Source organism: Myotis brandtii, unplaced genomic scaffold (assembly GCF_000412655.1).
Source record: "Myotis brandtii unplaced genomic scaffold, ASM41265v1 scaffold317, whole genome shotgun sequence".
NCBI classification, from domain to species: Eukaryota; Metazoa; Chordata; class Mammalia; order Chiroptera; family Vespertilionidae; genus Myotis; species Myotis brandtii.
The window spans coordinates 867,663-885,777 of NW_005362155.1; the positions used below are offsets into that span (position 1 = coordinate 867,663).

At 56.4% G+C, this 18,115-nt stretch overlaps 1 protein-coding gene across 1 annotated transcript in view; it reads right to left on the reverse strand.

Annotated features, from left to right (window-relative positions):
• The window catches only part of KIAA0556 (KIAA0556 ortholog), a 213,244-nt gene that overhangs the window by 7,332 nt on the left and 187,797 nt on the right, over positions 1 to 18,115 (reverse strand). Inside the window, exons 19-23 of the mRNA XM_014542952.1 lie at positions 16,202 to 16,212; positions 15,583 to 15,886; positions 9,915 to 10,092; positions 4,652 to 4,817; positions 1,347 to 1,504 (exon numbers count right to left, since the gene is read on the reverse strand). Of these exons, the coding sequence (XP_014398438.1) occupies positions 1,347 to 1,504; positions 4,652 to 4,817; positions 9,915 to 10,092; positions 15,583 to 15,886; positions 16,202 to 16,212 (817 nt within the window). The remainder of the gene's footprint in view (positions 1 to 1,346; positions 1,505 to 4,651; positions 4,818 to 9,914; positions 10,093 to 15,582; positions 15,887 to 16,201; positions 16,213 to 18,115) is intronic.

An 18,115-nucleotide genomic window follows, 5' to 3' on the forward strand; every position in this document is an offset into this window, starting at 1 on the left:
GAAACCACAGCGAAGCTCCTGCTCACATGGAGCTCCCGTTCTACTGGGGAGCTCGGCCACAGCCAACGCGGGCACAGGCTTGACTGACATGGACTCTTCTATGCCTTAAACTACCCGAGTGGCGGTACTCACATCCCCAGTGTGAATGAGGAAAGCGGAGCTCAGAGCAGTGAAACCTCCTCCCTGCTCAAGGCCACACAGCTGGCAGGAGGCAGAACTGGGGTGTGGCCCGAGGCTGCCCAGTTCCAGAGTCCTCCTAACCACCCCACCTACTGCCCCTTGTGCTGAGAGCTCAGCGAGGCACCCGACAGGCCAGAGGGTGGAGAGGGGGACACGGGCGGGAAGGCGATGACTGAGCTAAGGAGGAGGAAGCCGTGGGAAGAGTCAGAGCCGTGGCTTCCCAGCACAGGGGCAACAAGAACAAAGGCCCCTAGGTGGAAAGGGGCTGGGGGGGTGCTGTTTGCCACAGGAAGCAGCCGGGGGCGGGGTAGCTGCAGTGGAGAGTGGGGGCAGGAGGGCTGGGAGAGGAGGCCGGAAGGATGGGCCGCACCCTGAAGGCTTTGGCTTCTTGATCCTGAGCAAGTGGCTTCACTAGCTGGGCCTCAGTTCCCACATCTGTAAAGTGGGCGGAATCGTCTCTACCTGAATGAACGTGAAGCATGCGGCACAGAGCAGGCGCTCTGGATGGAGAGCCCTCTCTTCCTCCACGTCCTCCCCACGGGGCTTCTCTCCCTGGTCTCAGCCAGTGCACTCCGCCTGGCCTGGTTTCCCTCATTTCAAGGGCAATGTTATCATTAGTGACTGTTCCCAGTGACTGGCCCAAGAGGTGGTCCCAGCTACCGTGCAGGGAAACTCATTTTGTTTCGAGAACTAGGCCCCTGGCATTGGAACATCAGGGGGTTTAGTGAGTGGCCTTAATGTGGCATTTACAAATGGTTATGAACTCAGTGCAGCTGAGAATGGGGCCAAGAAATCCCAGTGAATCCATGAAATGTTAGGCATTGTTTTTCTCTGAATCTTTCTAAGTCAGAAACGGAGGCCAGAGCAGGGAGGCCTTCCCTGAACCAGCCGGCGGGCATTTCTGGAGCCAGGCCGCTGGGATGCTCTTTTCCCAGCAGGAAGCCTAACGAAGCATTTAAAGTCGCCAGCACTCCAGCCTGCGAGAAACCCAGACACCAGACAAGGTGGGTACATCCCACAGGCTCCCGGAGAGGCTTGGCTGAGCTTTAGAAACAGCCAAGTTGAAAAGCAATGCGTTTGATCACCATTTCAAACCGCTTTAGGCGGACACTTCAGAGCGCAGGCAGAGCCCACGGCGGAGGGAGGGTGTGCGGCGCGCTCCTCACCTCTGGGCCGGCGGGGGCCGGAGCCGAGCCTGCAGGTAGTCCACAAAGAGGATTTCTTGAGCAAAATCAAAGTGGCAGTTGCCGGGCCCCTTGCGGATGAGAAAGCCCTCTGGAGGGGAGACGCACAGGCCGTCCAGGGAGACGTGGGCGATTTTGGCCTAGAACACAAAGCAAGGCCGTGCCTGCAGGGCCAGCGAGGGGCAGCAGCGTGTGCTCTGTCCCCTACTCAGCTGCAGCTGGAGCTGCTGTTTGTGATTCAGAAAGAGCTTCCTCCCAGACCAGTCCACTCTCCAGTGGCATCCCTACTGTGCCCGGCTGTGCTGGGTGCTGGGCAGAGAGCAGGAGACAAGGCAGGTGAGGCCCTGCCCCGGTGGACACGTCACCGTGGCCTGAGGTGGTACGAAATGGTGGTCAAGGGCATGGACTCAGTGCTCTGCCATCCTTCCCCTGCCTCGATGTCCTTGTCTGTTAAATGGGCTCAATAATGAGTTCACTTATGTAAAGTTTCCAGGACAGGACAGGCCTGGCACAAACACGCACTGCACCGCTCCTTCCGTCAGCCCTGGCGCACACCTCACCGCAGCCCCTAGCTGTCCTGCTAGGGCGGTGTCCTTGGTGGTTTGAGTCTGCTTTGGGGGCAGAGCCCCCAGCTCAACCATCTCTCCCTCTGCCCCAGGGCCTGGCACACAATAGGTGCTTACTAAGAGCATGCTGAATCAGTTGGATTTGGGCCAACAGGTCCCCCTGTTCTCAGCCAGATTTTGCCAGCCAGGTGGCCGGGAACTAGCAGTAAATCTCAAAGCCCCAATGGCAGGGTGTGAGGTGGCTCAGCTCTGAGTGAGCAGAGGGGGTGATAAGCCAACACCTGCCCTCCAACCACACATTTTGGAATCCAGGCTCCGTGGGACCTCACTCCACCTTCATGGTTAGCTACATGGGACCAGCTGCTGACCAAACTGGTGAACTCCTCCCGGGAGCCCCTCCGCGCAGAGGGGACGCCTGTGCTCCTGGAGCCCTTCGTCCGTCAGCATTAAGGGAGCCCCATATGCAGTCGGTAGTCACAGGCACATAAACCTGCAAAGGGCAGGGTGACGGCTTTGGCTGGATATGAGGGCCCAAAAGCTGTCACCCTATCTCCATCTGCTTTCTTCAAACCTCACTCCCACCCGCCCCGGTGGGACCTGTGGCCCCGGCCTGCCAACTGAGAGCTCCCACCCCTGCCCTGGGCTGGTTCAGCCTAAGGGAACAGGAGCCACCAGCACCAGGCCTGGGTTAGCTGGCGCCTCGAAAGAGGAGGCCTCTCTTCTGCTGGGCTTGGCGCTTGCAAAAGCCTAGGGCTGCCAGGTGTGCCCCGTGGAGAAAGCCACCGAAAGCGAAGCTGGCCAGAGAGCAAAGCAGAGGCCCAGGACGTCCCTGCCCTCTTCTGGGGCCACCATCTCCCCCAGGAAGTGTCTCTGACTGCCCCAGGCACTGTCATGGGGGGGGGGGAGGGTCTTTTATCACCTCCTCTTAGCTAAGGACACTAGAGTTCAGAGAGGCTAAGCATCTGCCCAAGGACTGGAGTGATCAAAGCCCCGGCACCAGGCCTGGCTCTACCCCCGCCAATGGCCCACACCCAGGTGCCCTGGGGGGTAGCCATCCAATTGTTTTTTGGGAGGCACAGTTTCTTTTTTCTTTTTAAATATATCTTTATTGGTTTCAGAGAGGAAGAGAGAGATAGAAACATCAATGATGAGAGAGAATCATTGATTGGCTGCCGCCTGCACACCCCCTACTGGGGACCGAGCCTGCAACCCAGGCATGTGCCCTTGACCAGAATTGAACCCAGGACCCTTCAGTCTGCAAGCCAATGCTCTAGCCACTGAACCAAACTGGCTAGGGCTGGGGGACAGTTTCCACTGCACTTGCTCCAGGATCCGCCCTCTCCGACGGGGCCCATCTCCCGCCTCCCACGGTGGCCATGTGGCACTGGCACCAAGCATGGTGGGGGGCAGACTGGGAAGCAGGGCTCTGGGTCCAATGTTCCCAGGACGTGACTCCAGGTCACAGAAGGTCAATGGCAAAGCCGGATTCACTCAAGAGAATGTAGAGACCCAGAGGCACGGGGTGAAGCACACGAATGTTTTTTTTATCTGACTTTTAAATGTGCTGAACCTGAGAGCGCACCTACGCAGACAGGGCGGGCGGGGAGGGTTTGCAGCTGCTCCAGAGACAGCGCCGGGGGCTAGGCTGCCACCACTGCGGTACCCCAGTCCTCCGGGCCCCCCGGGGCCTGCAGAGAACTCTGCAGCATGCAGGACGTGGTAGGAGCCCAGACCCAGGCTCACGGGCCTCAGGCCAAGTCCTGGCGTTGTGAACCTTCGCCTGGCAAAGGGTGATGGACCACCCTCCCGAGGAGGTATCGTCCTCCTCGACCCTTTACAGACGGGGACGCTGAGGGCCGGGAAAGCGGCCACTTTCGGAAGGTCACAGGGGGTCAGGGTCAGAGTGGAGATTCAGACTCAGGGCCCGTGACTTCGGCACCGAGCTGCACGGCTGTATGATCTGAGGTGTGTAATCACCATGGCGTCCATAGCGTTTCCTGGTTCACACGGGTCAGAAGCCCGTGGGGGGCACGGCTGCTCTCCCCGCATGCGGCAGGGGCCCTGCAGCCCACAGGCATGCACTGTGCTCAGGACCCTGGACGAGCCATCGGACCTTTCTGCACCTCACTTTCCTCAAGGACGAGGGGAATATGCCTGCCTCCAGAGCTGGGGACAAGCGTCCAATGGCAGGATGAGTTCCCGAGCAGCCCTCGGCCAGGGCCTGGCCCACAGCGCCCGGGGAACAGGGCACCACTGACCACCAGCGTGAGGGCTGGGCCCGAGGACCCCAGAGCCCCCAGAACAGACAAGGCGCCCGTGTCCCGAGTCCGCCCAGGCTCTTTAGGCTGCGTCTGCTGTCTGCAGGAGGAGGAGACCACAGCCTGCTCTCCCTGGCTGAAACCCCCATGGCCTTTTGGAAAGTTCTGGAGGATTTATGCTCCTCTCTGGCAGCCACGCCAGCCATTCATCAAGGCGCCGTTTCCTTGGCAGTGGCCCCCAGAACAGATAAGGCGCCCATGTCCCGAGTCCGCCCAGGCTCTTTAGGCTGCGTCTGCTGTCTGCAGGAGGAGGAGACCACAGCCTGCTCTCCCTGGCTGAAACCCCCATGGCCTTTTGGAAAGTTCTGGAGGATTTATGCTCCTCTCTGGCAGCCACGCCAGCCATTCATCAAGGCGCCGTTTCCTTGGCAGTGGGCTGAGCGCGGCCACCTGCCCCCCTTACCCCTCGATAGGTGTCCTCGGGAGATTTATTGTAGTTCCAGAAGCGCAGGCCCGCGATGCTCTCTGCTCTGTCGAAGCGGATCGTGACCACGTGGTCCAGCCCCGGCGAGAAGGGGATCAGCCACATATGCTCATCCTCCATCGTGATGTTGGCTCCATCGATTAACCTGCACGCAGCAGAGGGAGCGGTGAGGGGGGTGGCCAGCGCGGGGTCGACACCCTCTCACCGCCCACTGCCCCCCTGCCCGCCAGGAGCCTGACTGGCTGGGGTGAATTCAGGGACGTGAGCCTCATTAATCAACAGTGAGGGGCCACCTCTCAACTGCGAAATGAGACTAAAGAAAACAGGAAGAGAAATAACAGTTTGTGCTGTTTAAGGTGCGTGGAGCCATCCTCCAAGTTTTTTAAAAGGGTGCAGATGTGCCATTTTCCAGGACCCTCCAACCCCGTGACCCCATTTCAGGGAAAATCTAGTCCACCTGTTGGAACGGCTGTCTGCACTGGACATGCGTGATCGTCTCATTATTTGCGTTAGAGAAGGAGAACCGAGGCCTCAGAGCAGGGGAAGGTTAAGTCAACCTCGGCTGTTCAGTGCCCACCACGAGGCTGCGCAGCCACAGGGGGGAGGCGGGCGCAGCCACAGCGGGGAGGCGGGCTGCGGGCGACAGGGCCCCGCTCTTCCTGCTGGAAAATGAGGCCCAAGCCCAGGAGAGACTGCGTGAAGGGGCAGCACAGTGGCGGTGGCGCCGGAACGGCGGAGGCGAACATTCCCTCTGTGAAGGCTGTATGGACTCGGGTGCGTTTGAAAGAGTCTGTCCCTTCTTTGTTGTGCTGGGAGGGACACGGAGCCCAGCGTGAACCTGGCAGCTCGGGGGTGGGACAAGCTCAGGGCAGGTGTCTCGGGGGAGCTGTGACCCCCGTGTGGGCATCGCGGGGAGCTTCCCCGCCGGAGGAGCCCCAGCCCTCCGTGCTCCCCGCCGCTGCTCTGAGCTTGTCATCTTGCTCAGGTTGCTCCGTCCGGGCCAGTGTCCGGTTCTCCTGCTCTGACATCCTGCCTCATCCTCCTCAGCTCTGCCCGTTTGTCCCCAAGGCTGTCCTGCCCGACTTCCCTGGACACCCAGGCCCCGCCCTCCTTCTGTGGCTCTGGCCTGGGGACAGGGGCCTTTCTCTCACTTTCCTGGCGACTTTGAAGCTCTGCCCTGTCTCCTGTGTTGGATTGGATTGGATTGGATTGATCCTCACCTGAGGACATGCTTCTTGATTTTTCAGAGGAAGGGGAAGGAGGAGAGAGAAACATCAATCAGCTACCTTCCCATATGCTCCCCAACCAAGAACCAAACCTGCAACCTAGGTATGTGCCCTGACGGGGAATTGAACCCACAACCTTTCGGTGTATGAGACGACGCTCCAATCAACTGAGCCACCCAGCCAGGGCTGTTTCCTATATTTTAAAATAAACTTTTATTTTTTTTTCCTTTTCTACATTTAAAAATTTTAGATTTGGAATAAATCTTATAATCGAAGCGTTCATCCAAGGAGGTAATGTTCTTTGCTTTTTCTCTAAAAGGCGGTTATTAAGTTGATGGATGGTGTGTCTTACAATTGCCAGCATCTTAAAACAGAGGAAATTCAGCGATTTAACAGTGGGGTGTTTGTGGAGTCAAGCTGACTGAGGACTACACCAGAGAACCTTCTACTTCCTTCCCAAAGCCATTCCCTCTCTATCCTAGGCCCGTGGCTGCCTCCAGAGCAAGACTGTTGTCCAGTTCTGAGAGGAGAGAGAATTGCTGATGCGTTCACAACTGATGGGTGTGGGGGGCCCATAGACACCCTCAAGGATGCCCAATGATCCCTCCCAGCTCTGCCCACCAAACGGCCTTGAATTAATGACCAACCCAGTAGCATGAGCATCCCTAGAGGCCAGATTATGGTCTCTAAACATCATTTTCCACTAAAGGAAATGGGGCTTTGTGGACAGTGGCTGAGTCCATATCTGGGACAAGAAACATACAAGATGAGTATACCTGAAACTTAGATAAGAAAAGAACTTTTAAAAGAAATACATAAAATGAGCCTGGAATGACCTGTTATGTCAGAAAGCAGGGAAGCTGCCAGAGACCACTCACTGTTTTAAAAAGGATCCAGGAGCCCGGTCGGCGTGGCCCAGTGCTTGAGCATCCACCTATGAACCAGGAGGTCACGGATCGATTCCTGGTCAGGGCACATGCCCGGGTTGCAGGCTCAATCCCTAGTGTGGAGCGTGCAGGAGGCAGCCGATCAATGTATCTTTCTCATCATTGATGTTTCTCTCTCTCTCTCTCTCTCTCTCTCTCTTCATTTCTGAAATCAATAAGATATATTTAGCCCTAACCGGTTTGGCTCAGTGGATGGGTTGCCGCCCTGCAGACCGAAGGGTCCCGGGTTCGATTCCGGTCAGGGGCATGTACCTTGATTGCGGGCACATCCCCAGTGGGGGGTGTGCAGGAGGCAGCTGATCGATGTTTCTCTCTCATCGATGTTTCTGGCTCTCTATCCTTCTCCCTTCCTCTCTGTAAAAAATCAATAACATGTTTTTTTAAAAAAAATAAGATATATTTAAAAAAAGAAATAAAATAAAAAGGATCCAGGAGCTCCCAATGTCTAAGACAGGGGTGGTATGGCCCTGTCTCGGCATCAGGGTGAGTTAGTTAAACGTTTGACCAAATAGAGCAGGCTAATGTTTAAGTTGATAATTTGTATGGCCCACAAATGACATTATAAATATCCAAATGGCCCTTGGCAGAAAAAAGGTGTAAGAGCATCTAATCCAGCATCAGTAGGATAAAAACTACAACAGATTGAAACCCTTCACAAACAGAACATTTAAGTCAGTGATTATGACAGCCAAGGCAACCAAATGTGCCCTGGCCAGTGTGGCTCTGTGGTTAGAGGGTTGGACTGAGCACTGAGTGTCAGGTTCGATTCCTGGTCAAGGACATGTACCTGGGCTGCAAGTTCGATCCTAGGCCCCAAAGAGCGTGGGGAAGGCAAGCAATCAATGTGTCTTTCTCACATAACGCCTCTCTCTCTCTCTCTCTCTCTCTTCCTTCCTCTCCCTTTCTCCCTTCTTCCCTTCTACTCCTAAAAAATCAATGGAAAAATATCCTTGGGTGAGGATTAACAAAAAATAAATAAGAATAAATAGCTAAATGTATTAAAGGATGCTAGAGAAACAACTTATTGTTTTGAAAACTAAGAAATAAAAGGAATCAAACATTTAGACTGCCTTTCCTGTTTGAATTATACCTCAGAGTAAACAAATAATTGAGAGAAAATTTCTCTTTATTGATGAAAAAAAGAAAGATAGCATCAGTGTATCACCTGCTTGCAACCCAAATAAATTACTGGACCTAGCCACTGAGCTTCACAACCATAGAAAGCCTGACAACCACGGAAGGGAATGAACAATGACATACACACCCCCACAATCCAACCTCAGTCTGATCAGGCCTCTGGATCTAAAGAACATTTTATAGGAAACACAGGGCCAGGCAGGGGTGCGGCTGGGAGCCTCCAGCCATGGAATTCACTGTCCCTGTCCTATGATGAGGAAACCAGGCAGGGAAGACAGGATCAGTCAGTGCTTAAGTGCATGGGCACTGCTCTCCCATACCTGCACTCTAACCATGATTCGGCTGGTCTGAGTGACCTTCAGCCAGTTTTTAACCCCTCTCTCCCTCAGTTCACAGGGGTAACTATCATATTATAAATGGATGGATATCTGTAACCTGCTTAGCACCTGGCATTTAACAATGGCTAAAAAAACATGGCAACTATAATTTCAGTTATTATTACTATTACTAGAGGCCCGGTGCATGAAATTTGTGCACTGGGGGGGGGGGCAGTCCCTCAGCCCAACCTGTGCCCTCTCACAGTCCGGGAGCCCTCAGGGGATGTCAGACTGATGGCTCAGAGGCGGGAGAGCTCCTGAAACTGCCGCTGCACTCGCCAGCCATGAGCCCGACTCCTGGCTGAGTGGTGCCCCCCCCCGTGGGAACACACTGACCATCAGGAGGCAGCTCCTGCATTGGGTGTCTGCACCCTGGTGGTCAGTGTGCATCATAGTGACTAGGGGATGTCAGACTGATGGCTCAGAGGTGGGAGAGCTCCTGCCACCGCTGCACTCGCCAGCCGTGAGCCCGACTCCTGGCTGAGTGGTGCCCCCCCTGTGGGAACGCACTGACCATGAGGAGGCAGCTCCTGCGTTGGGTGTCTGCACCCTGGTGTTCAGTGTGCATCATAGTGACTGGTCATTCCGCCATCAGGCCGAAACCGGCTCTCTAACATCCCCTGAGGGGTTCCAGATTGTGAGAGGGCGCAGGCCAGGCCAAGGGACCCCACCAGTGCACGTTCGGGACTGGGGAGGGACGCGGGAGGTTAGCCAGCCAGGGAGGGACTGTGGGAGGGCTCTAGGGAGTGTCCTGCCCGTCTCGCTCAGTCCCGATCGGCCGGACCCCAGCAGCAAGCTAACCTACCGGTTGGAGCATCTGCCCCCTGGTGGTCAGTGCACATCATAGTGAGCGGTTGAGCGGCCTTAGCATATCATTAGCATATTACACTTTGATTGGTTCAATGGCCGACTGGATGACCAGACAGTTAGCATATTAGGCTTTTATTATATAGGATTATTGAAGAGGTTAAGAAACTTACTAGCTGGCAAGGGGCAGAGCCAGGATTTGAGCTCTCATCCCTCTGACTCCTGGACTCCTGTTTGCAGGGCCAGGCAGGGCAGCTGCCCTGAGGGGACAGTGCTCCTCGGCAGGTTAAGGGCCCCATGGATCACGGCTGTATGTCAGGCTGTCCTCTTACTGACCTGACCCAACCTGGGTTTATGAAACCTGACAAATGCAGAGGAAAGTGCGGGGACCTCCTCAGCAGTCACCTTCCGTCTCAAGGAGGGGACAGCTGGCTCTCTGAGAGGCGAGGTCGCTCATGAGGACAGGCAGGGCCATCCCTGCAAAAGCTCCCCGAGCAGCCACTGTGCTCGTGGCCGGAGCTAAGCTCTGCCTGGAAGCAGGAGAGTCCGGCTTCGCACCCAGCCTGCACCCGCTGTGCGGTCCCGGGGCGCCCTCCCTTTCTGAGCCCTGGGTTCCTTAACTCTAAGATGAGGTGACCAGACCTTGGGGGTGGCTGGGGGTTGCTGTCTGACGTTGGAATCTCAGGTCTAAGATGCAGGACAGGCCCTGCTCCGGCTGCCATGAGTTAAGCTTCCTGCAGACACCTACTTGTCCAGGGTCCGGGAGTCATCCGTGTACTCGGGGAGGTCATTTAAGTCCCTGGGGGAGGCGGAGATCTGGTGCAGGCTGATGGGCAGGGCCTGGCCATCCTTGCCCACCACTTCCAAGCCCGTGAGTCCCAGGTAGTGCAGGTCCCCCCAGGAGGCAGTGAAATTCAGCTGAAGGCCTGCAACAGGAAGGAAAGTGGTGTGAAGGAGGAGCCCAACATGGAGAGGAGGAATGGTCCTTAGCGCCTATGCAGTGCCCCCAGGCTCGTCCCGCCCCTTTCCTCAGGGGGCCTGGGGCTTGGACGCTGCTGACAGTTCACAAAATGTTTGCGGGGGTGAATGGGCCCGTGCTGTTTAAACCTGTGCAGTCCTGGGTCCTTTCTCTACCCTCAATCATGTCACCCCCTTGATGTTTAACAGCCTAGAGTGGCTTCCCATGTGCTTGGCCAACAGGCCCTGCCCATCTGGCTTCTATTTCTCTAACCTCATCTTGCACCAGGAGTTCCTGGCTCCACTAAGATGGCATCCCGTCACTCATTTACTCCTCTCTCCCGCCAGGGCCACTGCTCATGCTGCTCTCTCTCTGGAACGCACATGCCTGGCCCACTTGTGCTCGTCCGTCAGACCCCAGCTCACCTCCTCAGGGAAGCCCCTTCGACTACACTGACCCTCCGTTCACAGCTGCTGAGTCACTGTGAGCTTCCCCTTCCACGCCCTGGTCGCACTGCGATCTTGTGACCCCTTGGTTCAATATGCCAGACCATTAACTCGAGGACAGAGACCCCATCTGTTTGCTTTGTCCCCAAAGCCCGCCACAGTGCCATTCAGTATAGTGATTAAACAAGTGTGAATGAGGCAGCGACATCACTAAGCCACACACTGGGAATGGATGTTTCATGCAAATGGCTGCTATCATGAGGACTCAGGGTAAAGGAAGTGACCGCTTCCACCCTTTGCCCTGCCCCACCTGCTCCATTAGAGATCATGTAGATTTTACGAGGACCTTCTGGGCACCTGCGGAACAATGGCCGCGAATCGTCCACTTGCCCAGAAAGCTCCAAGCAAATGCACCTCTTGGCCGGGCCTGTCGGGCTTCTGGCTGGAACTTCCTTCCTTACTGGTCTCCCATGAGGGTGGGCCACGCCCCGTGAGCTCCGCCACCTTGGGGGCCTTGGAGCCCACAGCAGCCTTTGGGGGGCTGTGCTCAAAAGATCCGCGCTCTCTGCAGCGTGTGCAGAACGCCAGCACTGCAGCGCCGGGGAGAACAGCCTGGCTATCACGGTCCCACCATCCGGCTCAGAAGAGGAGGTGGAGGCCAGGGAGGTCTCTGGACATCCCTGTGAGGCCCAGCCAGGCCACCTCCCTGGAGCTCAGCTCCTCTCCTACGCCCGTCATTCCCAACGTGCGTTGTGTCACTCGGCCTCAGACCCTTCTGCTCGCCAGGGGCCAGGGCAACTGAGCATCTTGGGGTCAGTGAAGAAGACCTGTGACCAGCATGGTAGGGCACATGGCAGCTCTCACAGCACTGGCAGCCTGCAGAATGGCCACCACCCCCTCCCACCCGCCCCTGCCTCTGCAACGCGACTCGGCCGCTTCCCCCAGCCAGAGGTGGAGTGTCTTCCGCTCCTTGAGCCTGGGCCCGGTGATGGCTTTGGCCCGTGAGACAGAAGCAGAGGCACTGCAGGCAGAGGCTGCAAAGCACACGCGCACTGGGGTTGTCCTCTCTCCACACGTGGGGTCTGGCCACAGGCAGGAGACAGGCGAGCCCCGGCGCCCCTCACTCTGGCCAACAGCCTCCCAACTGCAGGACACGAAGGCATCCTGGATCATTCAGCTGCCAGCCCACTGCCAGCTGAGCAGGCTCATGAGCAGGCCCAGGAGATGCCGGCCAAGCCAGCTCAGAGGAGAACTCCCAGCCACGCCACTGATACGCTCCCCATCGAGGCCCCCCCACCTGAGCTCAGAGAGCACCACGCCCTAACCAGCGGTTCTCAACCTGTGGGCCACGACCCCTGAAAATACATCCTGCATATCAGATATTTACATTACGATTCCTAACAGTAGCAAAATTACAGTTATGAAGTAGCAACGAAAATAATTTTATGGTTGGGGATCACCACAACATGAGGAACTGTATTAAAGGGTCTCGGCATTAGGAAGGTTGAGAACCACTGCTTCTGCTCCACCCTTTGTCACAGCACCTGTCCCTGTCTGACAGTCCCTTCCAGGTTTACTTGCTATTTGATCTGATCAGCCTTCCCCACTAGGACGGGAGGCAGCTCCTTGCGGGCGGGAATGCCGTGGACACTGTGCACTGTTGTACCCCCAGAGCCTAGAACAGTATCTGAAAAACAGATGGTCAGTGAGGGCCTTTTTCTTTTGAAATAAGTGCCTGACTGAAGAGTGGGTCTCAGTGGATACCTGCAGTAAGTGAGTCAACCTCAAATCATTGAGTTTCACCAAGTTCAGCGTTAATGATAAACAGATATTTACCGATCACTTACTATGTACCAAGTCCTGCCCCTGGAACTGGAAATACAGGGTAAACACAGAGCAAAATCGCTGTAGGAGCTTCTACTGCAGTGAAGACACACAACAAACACCTAACAAACCAATAAATACGATCGTTCCTCAGAGTGCCAACCGCCATGGGATAAATCAGAGAGCTGGGCTAGGGAATGGCTGGGAAGGGGCGCGTGGTCAGGGAGGGCTTCTCTGAGGGGCGATGTTCGAGCGGAGACCTGGGGATGAAGGAGGCTGCCATTCTTCAGCATGTCTGGAAGGACATTCCCAGTTGAGGACAGAAGGGCCACAGCCCTGGGATGGGAGCCACTCGGCCAGTGGTTGGAGCCAGGTGACTGAGGAAGAGGGAGGTGGAGGGAGCGACCTCAGAAGCGCTGGCACACGTGCTTCAGAAGGTTGGGCAGGGCTGGCCACGCCATGGGGTCCGGGTTCCCCTCTGCACTGGGCCTCACAGGGATGTCCGGAGACCTCCCTGGCCTCTACTTCCTCCTCTGAGCGGGGGAGGTCCGGGTTGAAGCAAGGGCGCCCATGTGATGTGATCTGCATCTCAGAACGTGACTCGTTTTGACCCTCTAGGACAGTGGTTGGCAAACTGCGGCTCGCGAGCCACATACGGCTCTTTGGTCCCTTGAGTGTGGCCACAAAGTTTCCATCGCACTGTACGTGTGCGCCCGCATGTGGTATTTTGTGGAAGAGCCACACTCAAGGGGCCGCAGTTTGCCGGCCACTGCTCCAGGAGACCAGGGAGGAGGCTGCTGGATACGGATGCCCTGGCCCAGGCGGTGAGTGGTGACAGCAGGGCACAGGGGACGGGTTCAGGTCTGCTTTGGAGACAGCACTGCCAGATTCTCAGTGGCATGTAGGGAGTGGGGGGAAGAGAAGATGCTTTTGACCTGAGTTCCAGAGGGGCTGTGGGTATCGCTCCTGAGATGGAGGCGGCCTGAGGTGGAGGAGGGAGCAGGTTTGGGTGAGGGGATCAGTGCCAGGGACCAGTGCCAGCCCCCCTTGTGAAAACAAGACTTGGCATCCCAACTCGCCCTTCGTTTGCCTGGAAGAGGCTCTGCGAGGCCATCGGATGCGGGGCTGCTCGCCTGTCTGAGCTCACATCCATGCTCACATTCATTTTCCTTTGGTGTACCCATCAGTATTTATATACATGGAAATTAATTTTGTTATTTCTCGTCCATGTTTCAACTCTCCCAGCTCCTTTCCTATTCATCACTGCTGATATTTGCAAAATGTCCAAAATGCGTGTCATCTGCAGATTTGCAAATCATACATCCCTTTTCAAAAACATTAACAGGAGCCTGGCCAGTGGCTCAATGGTTAGAGCATCGGCCCAAGCACCGAAGGGTCTAGGGTTTGATTCCCGGTCAAGGGCACACATCTGGGTTGCAGATTCACTCCCTGACCCCGGTCTGGGTGAGTATGGGAGGCAACCAGTTGATGTGTTTCTCTCACATCGATGTTTCTCTCTTTCTCCCCCTCCCTCCCTTCCACGCTCTCTGAAAAGTAATGGAAAAAAATATCCTCATGTGAGGATTAACAACAAAAACATGAATAGGACTGGCCGTATGTACCAAGCCAGTATGCACTGGCTGGTCCGGGGGTCAGGATTTTGGCAGCGTGCGGGAAAGCCAAAGGCTCAGAGGCGGGAGACAGACATCAGGGCTCGGGCATGCGGAGGGGGCTGGCCAAGAGGTTCTCCTGCCTCCGAGGTTGCACTTTCCTCCAGCAAAGAGGCCTCGGAGCCCACACCAGGCAGCTCCCAAGGGCACCACGATCACGTTTCTGAGAAAGGTCAGGAGCTGGCTCAGTGGAAAAGACATTTACAGACGCATCTTTGGGGAAATCACCAGATGAGAGGGACACAGCTGCCCCTTCCGTCTTCTCGTCACTGCACTCTGACCGCCTCTGGAGCAGTGTGGGTGGCTGACCCTCAGCACGGGCTCCAGGGACGCCCTTGATCCAGGCCTAGCCATGCGCGGTTTCCATCTCACACCTCCCTCCCCGCTCCCTCCCCGTCCTGGGGAGCCAGTGATTGGTTTAAAGATGTTTGGGCATGTGATCCAAGCCAGGCCGAGCAGAGCAATTCTGGGAGTGCTGACCTCCGACCCTCACAGCTGAGTCCCCCCACTTATGGCTGCCCTTGGCCTTGCCCCTCCGCAGGCAGCCCATGTCCAGGGACATGCTGATATGGGCGTGTAAGGGCCTGTCCCCTCACTCAGCTCAGGACAACGCCAGGGCTGCCACAGCTCAAGCTCCCTGTGGAGCTGGCAGAGGCCTCCACGTGAGTACGAGGCTCAGCTTCTCCTCTGCCCCGTCCTGCTTCCTGTCCTCCCCAGGAGCATGCCCCAGGAAACTCCACCGCAGAGTCTGCTTCCTGGGAACCCAGTTCAGTCGGCCCTCAACCAACAGGGACGGAGTGGGAGGGACGGAGAGGGAGGGATGGAGAGGGAAGGCATGCTGGGCAGAGGGCACAGCTTGGGCGGGGGACAGGTGGGGGTTCAGAGACGGGTGTGGGGAGGAGGACCGGCTGAACCTAGATGTCTGGCTTCATTCGAGAGATGATGCAGAGAGAGTGTGACAGAAGTTAACTGGAGGGAATGAGTGCTCAGGGGGCAAGAAAGAGCAGGTGAGGCTAAAGGAGCAGGTGAGCCATGAGTCTCGTTAACAGGGACCAGGAGGGAGGCGCGCACAGTCCGCGGCCACCTCGGGCCTGAAGATCCCAGATGCAGGCGGAGGGCTGGCCTGCGCGTGCGTGGAGGAGGAGGGGTGGCTGCAGGGTCACATGGGAAAAGACGAGAGAAAAAGACAGTGAAGCCCAGATGGGATTTGCTCAGAGGCCACCCACCGGCAGCCAGCTGGCCGATACACATGTGTTTTGTTTGGCTCATTAGTTGTTTAAAAATATTATAAAATTAGTCACCAACATTTAAAAAGCTGAAGATTTCACATAAAAATCCAAATTTCTGACTTCTCAGAAGAACTGGCAGCTCCCGCCTGGCAAAGCCTGTGTCTTTCTCCTGCTGGTTTCAGCCCGCTGGCCACAGGGCCACATCTGAGCAGACCCTGTCCCAGGGGCCAGGACGCCTGACCCCCGAAGGCCCTCCTTCCCCTGGCACTGCCCAGGACAGGGTACTCACAGATCCCGTGGTAGACGCCCGGTTCCGGAGTGGTGACTTCAGGCACAGGGGCGCTGGGTGGCAGCTCCACTTCAGGGACCTGCACACCGGTTAGGGGAGAAGCAGAGGCAAGGGTGACCCACAGAGCTGGCTGGTGATGTTTCCAGCTGCTGCTGCCCACCTCACACCCCAGGGAAGTCCCTGTGTCCCTTGTTGTGTTTTCTGTCTCTGTGGAGGTCGTGACTGGTAACATGAACAGGCCCAGGAACCCTCGCCTGTCTGAGTCCTTGCCAGAAGCTCTTGCTGGTAGGGGAGGAGTTTGACGCTACCAGGGAAGGAGCCATCGATGTCTGTCTGGTCAGCTAGAGGGAGGCGGGGAGAGAGGAAAGGAAGGAAGGGAAGAAGGGAATGAAGGGAAGGAAGGAAGGAAAAGAACTTAAGCTACAGAGCGTGGTTCTGGGCCTGGGCATGTGCATCTGCAAAGCTCCCAGGTTAGCCCCTGGGCAGCCAGGAGAAGGAGCGCTTGGTCTGCAGACAGCCCAGGTGGGCAGCCAGCCCTACTTCTTGGGCCTCATGTGTGAACTCTGCTCATTAGACCTCTCCATCGTAAGTTCGGGTAAAAGTGCCTTCACTACTTTACAGACAGGAAAGCTGCGAGCAAAAGGAAGTGAAGTCCAGATCTCAGAGTCTGGGTGAACGTGGTGGTCCAGCCCCAAGGACGACCTGATGAGCGCCAGGCCCCGCCCCTAGCAACAGCCTCTCCAGGCCCAGTCCAGCCATGAGGAGGGGGGTGGGGAGGGCCTGTCAGGAGCCCCCCTGACACAGCCAGCCTCAGGCCACCAGGGAATATCACTGCCCTGGTGCCCACGCGCCTTCTCTTGCCCTCCCTGGCACCCTGCCCTCCCCTCCTAGGATGACCCCTGTGGATGCACTGACCTTAACACTCTCTAGGGGTGTGACCCTGATGCTGCCCCCCCACCCAGCCCAATGAGCACAGGTTCTCCTCTAAGATGAGAGTGTCCCTCCCTGCCCCTCATGGGCTGGGTTTCCGCGCTGGGAAACCATGGGGGCACAAGGCCTCCTGGTCAACTCCCAGCTGGACTCACGGATCAAATCCAGACAACAGACATGCTTCCTGGCCCACGAAGGTTTGAAAACATTTGAGTCACTTGCTAACATTTTTAAATTGGGATATCCTATCTAATAAACAGGAAATATGCAAATTGACCATCACGCCAACACACAAGATGGCCACCACAAGATGGCCAGCAGAGAAGGGCAGTTGGGAGGAACCAGGCCTGAAAGAGAGGGCAGTTGTGGGGGGGGGGATCAGGCCTGCAGGAAAGGGCAGTTGGGGGGACCAGGCCTGCAGGGGAGGGCAGTTGGGGAGGACCAGGCCTGCAGGGGAGGGCAGTTGGGGGCAACCAGGCCGGCAGGGGAGCAGTTAGGCATCGATCAGGCTGGCAGGGGAGTGGTTAGGGGGTGATCAGGCTGGCAGGCAGAAGTGGTTAGGGGCAATCAGGCAGGCAGGCAGGTGAGCGGTTGGGAGCCAGCAGTCCTGGATTGTGAGAGAGATGTGCGACTGCCCGTTTAGGTCCGATTCCACTAAAACAGGCAGTGGACATCCCTTGAGGGGTCCCAGATTGGAGAGGGTGCAGGCTGGGCTGAGGGACACACCCCCCCATGCAAGAATTTCGTGCACCAGGCCTCTAGTTTTTACATAAAAATTCAGATATCTGGCTTCATTTTTAAAAAAATCAGCACAATTGTCACCATGAGCTGGCAGTCTTGTCGGGCGGAGCGGCAGCAGCCTCCCTTAGAGGTGGAGGCTCACGCACTGAACACCCGGCGCCAACAGACCATGCGCTGCACTGCGTGGTCAGGACCTGTGGTGGCTGGAGCTGTCCTCTGCTCCTGGATGTCCCCCTCCCCCCGCCCCCTGCTTGGGGGCCTCGAGGACACCCTGGAGACCTGGTCTTCCCTCCATGGCTGCTCTTCACTTGGCCTGGCCCTTGCTTTGAAGGTCATCTTTCATTAAAAAAGCACAGACTTTAGAGTCCCGTGTTGAAGCTCTAACCTTGTCACTCTCCCGCTACGCGCCCTGGGCATGACCCTGAGCCGGGCTGAACCTTGGTCTCCACACCAGCGGTTGTCAGGAGGGATGCACAGGGCTGGCTCACAAGTCACACGCAAGAAACAATCGCTGGATTGTCATTATTTTAATTCTAAGTCTGCCTATTAAAGGCATTTCCAGTCCTCCCATCAAAAACAACCGAGAGATCAAAACGCAACCTCGAGCAGGAAGTTCCCAAAGACCTTGAATGACAGAGGGGACACAGCATGGATTTCTCCCAGCTTTGATTAAAATCTGAATACTTTCTTTACTTTGGTGGAAAAAAAAATAAATGAAATAAAAATCATTTAGAGAATGAAATATGACACCCAGGACTGAAGACGAAGTGGAGAAATGGGAAATGTCAAAACAGCAGCACCAGCAGCGTAAAGAGATCCATCTTCATTCTCCTGCTCCTCTCCGGCTGGCAGTCAGGGGAAA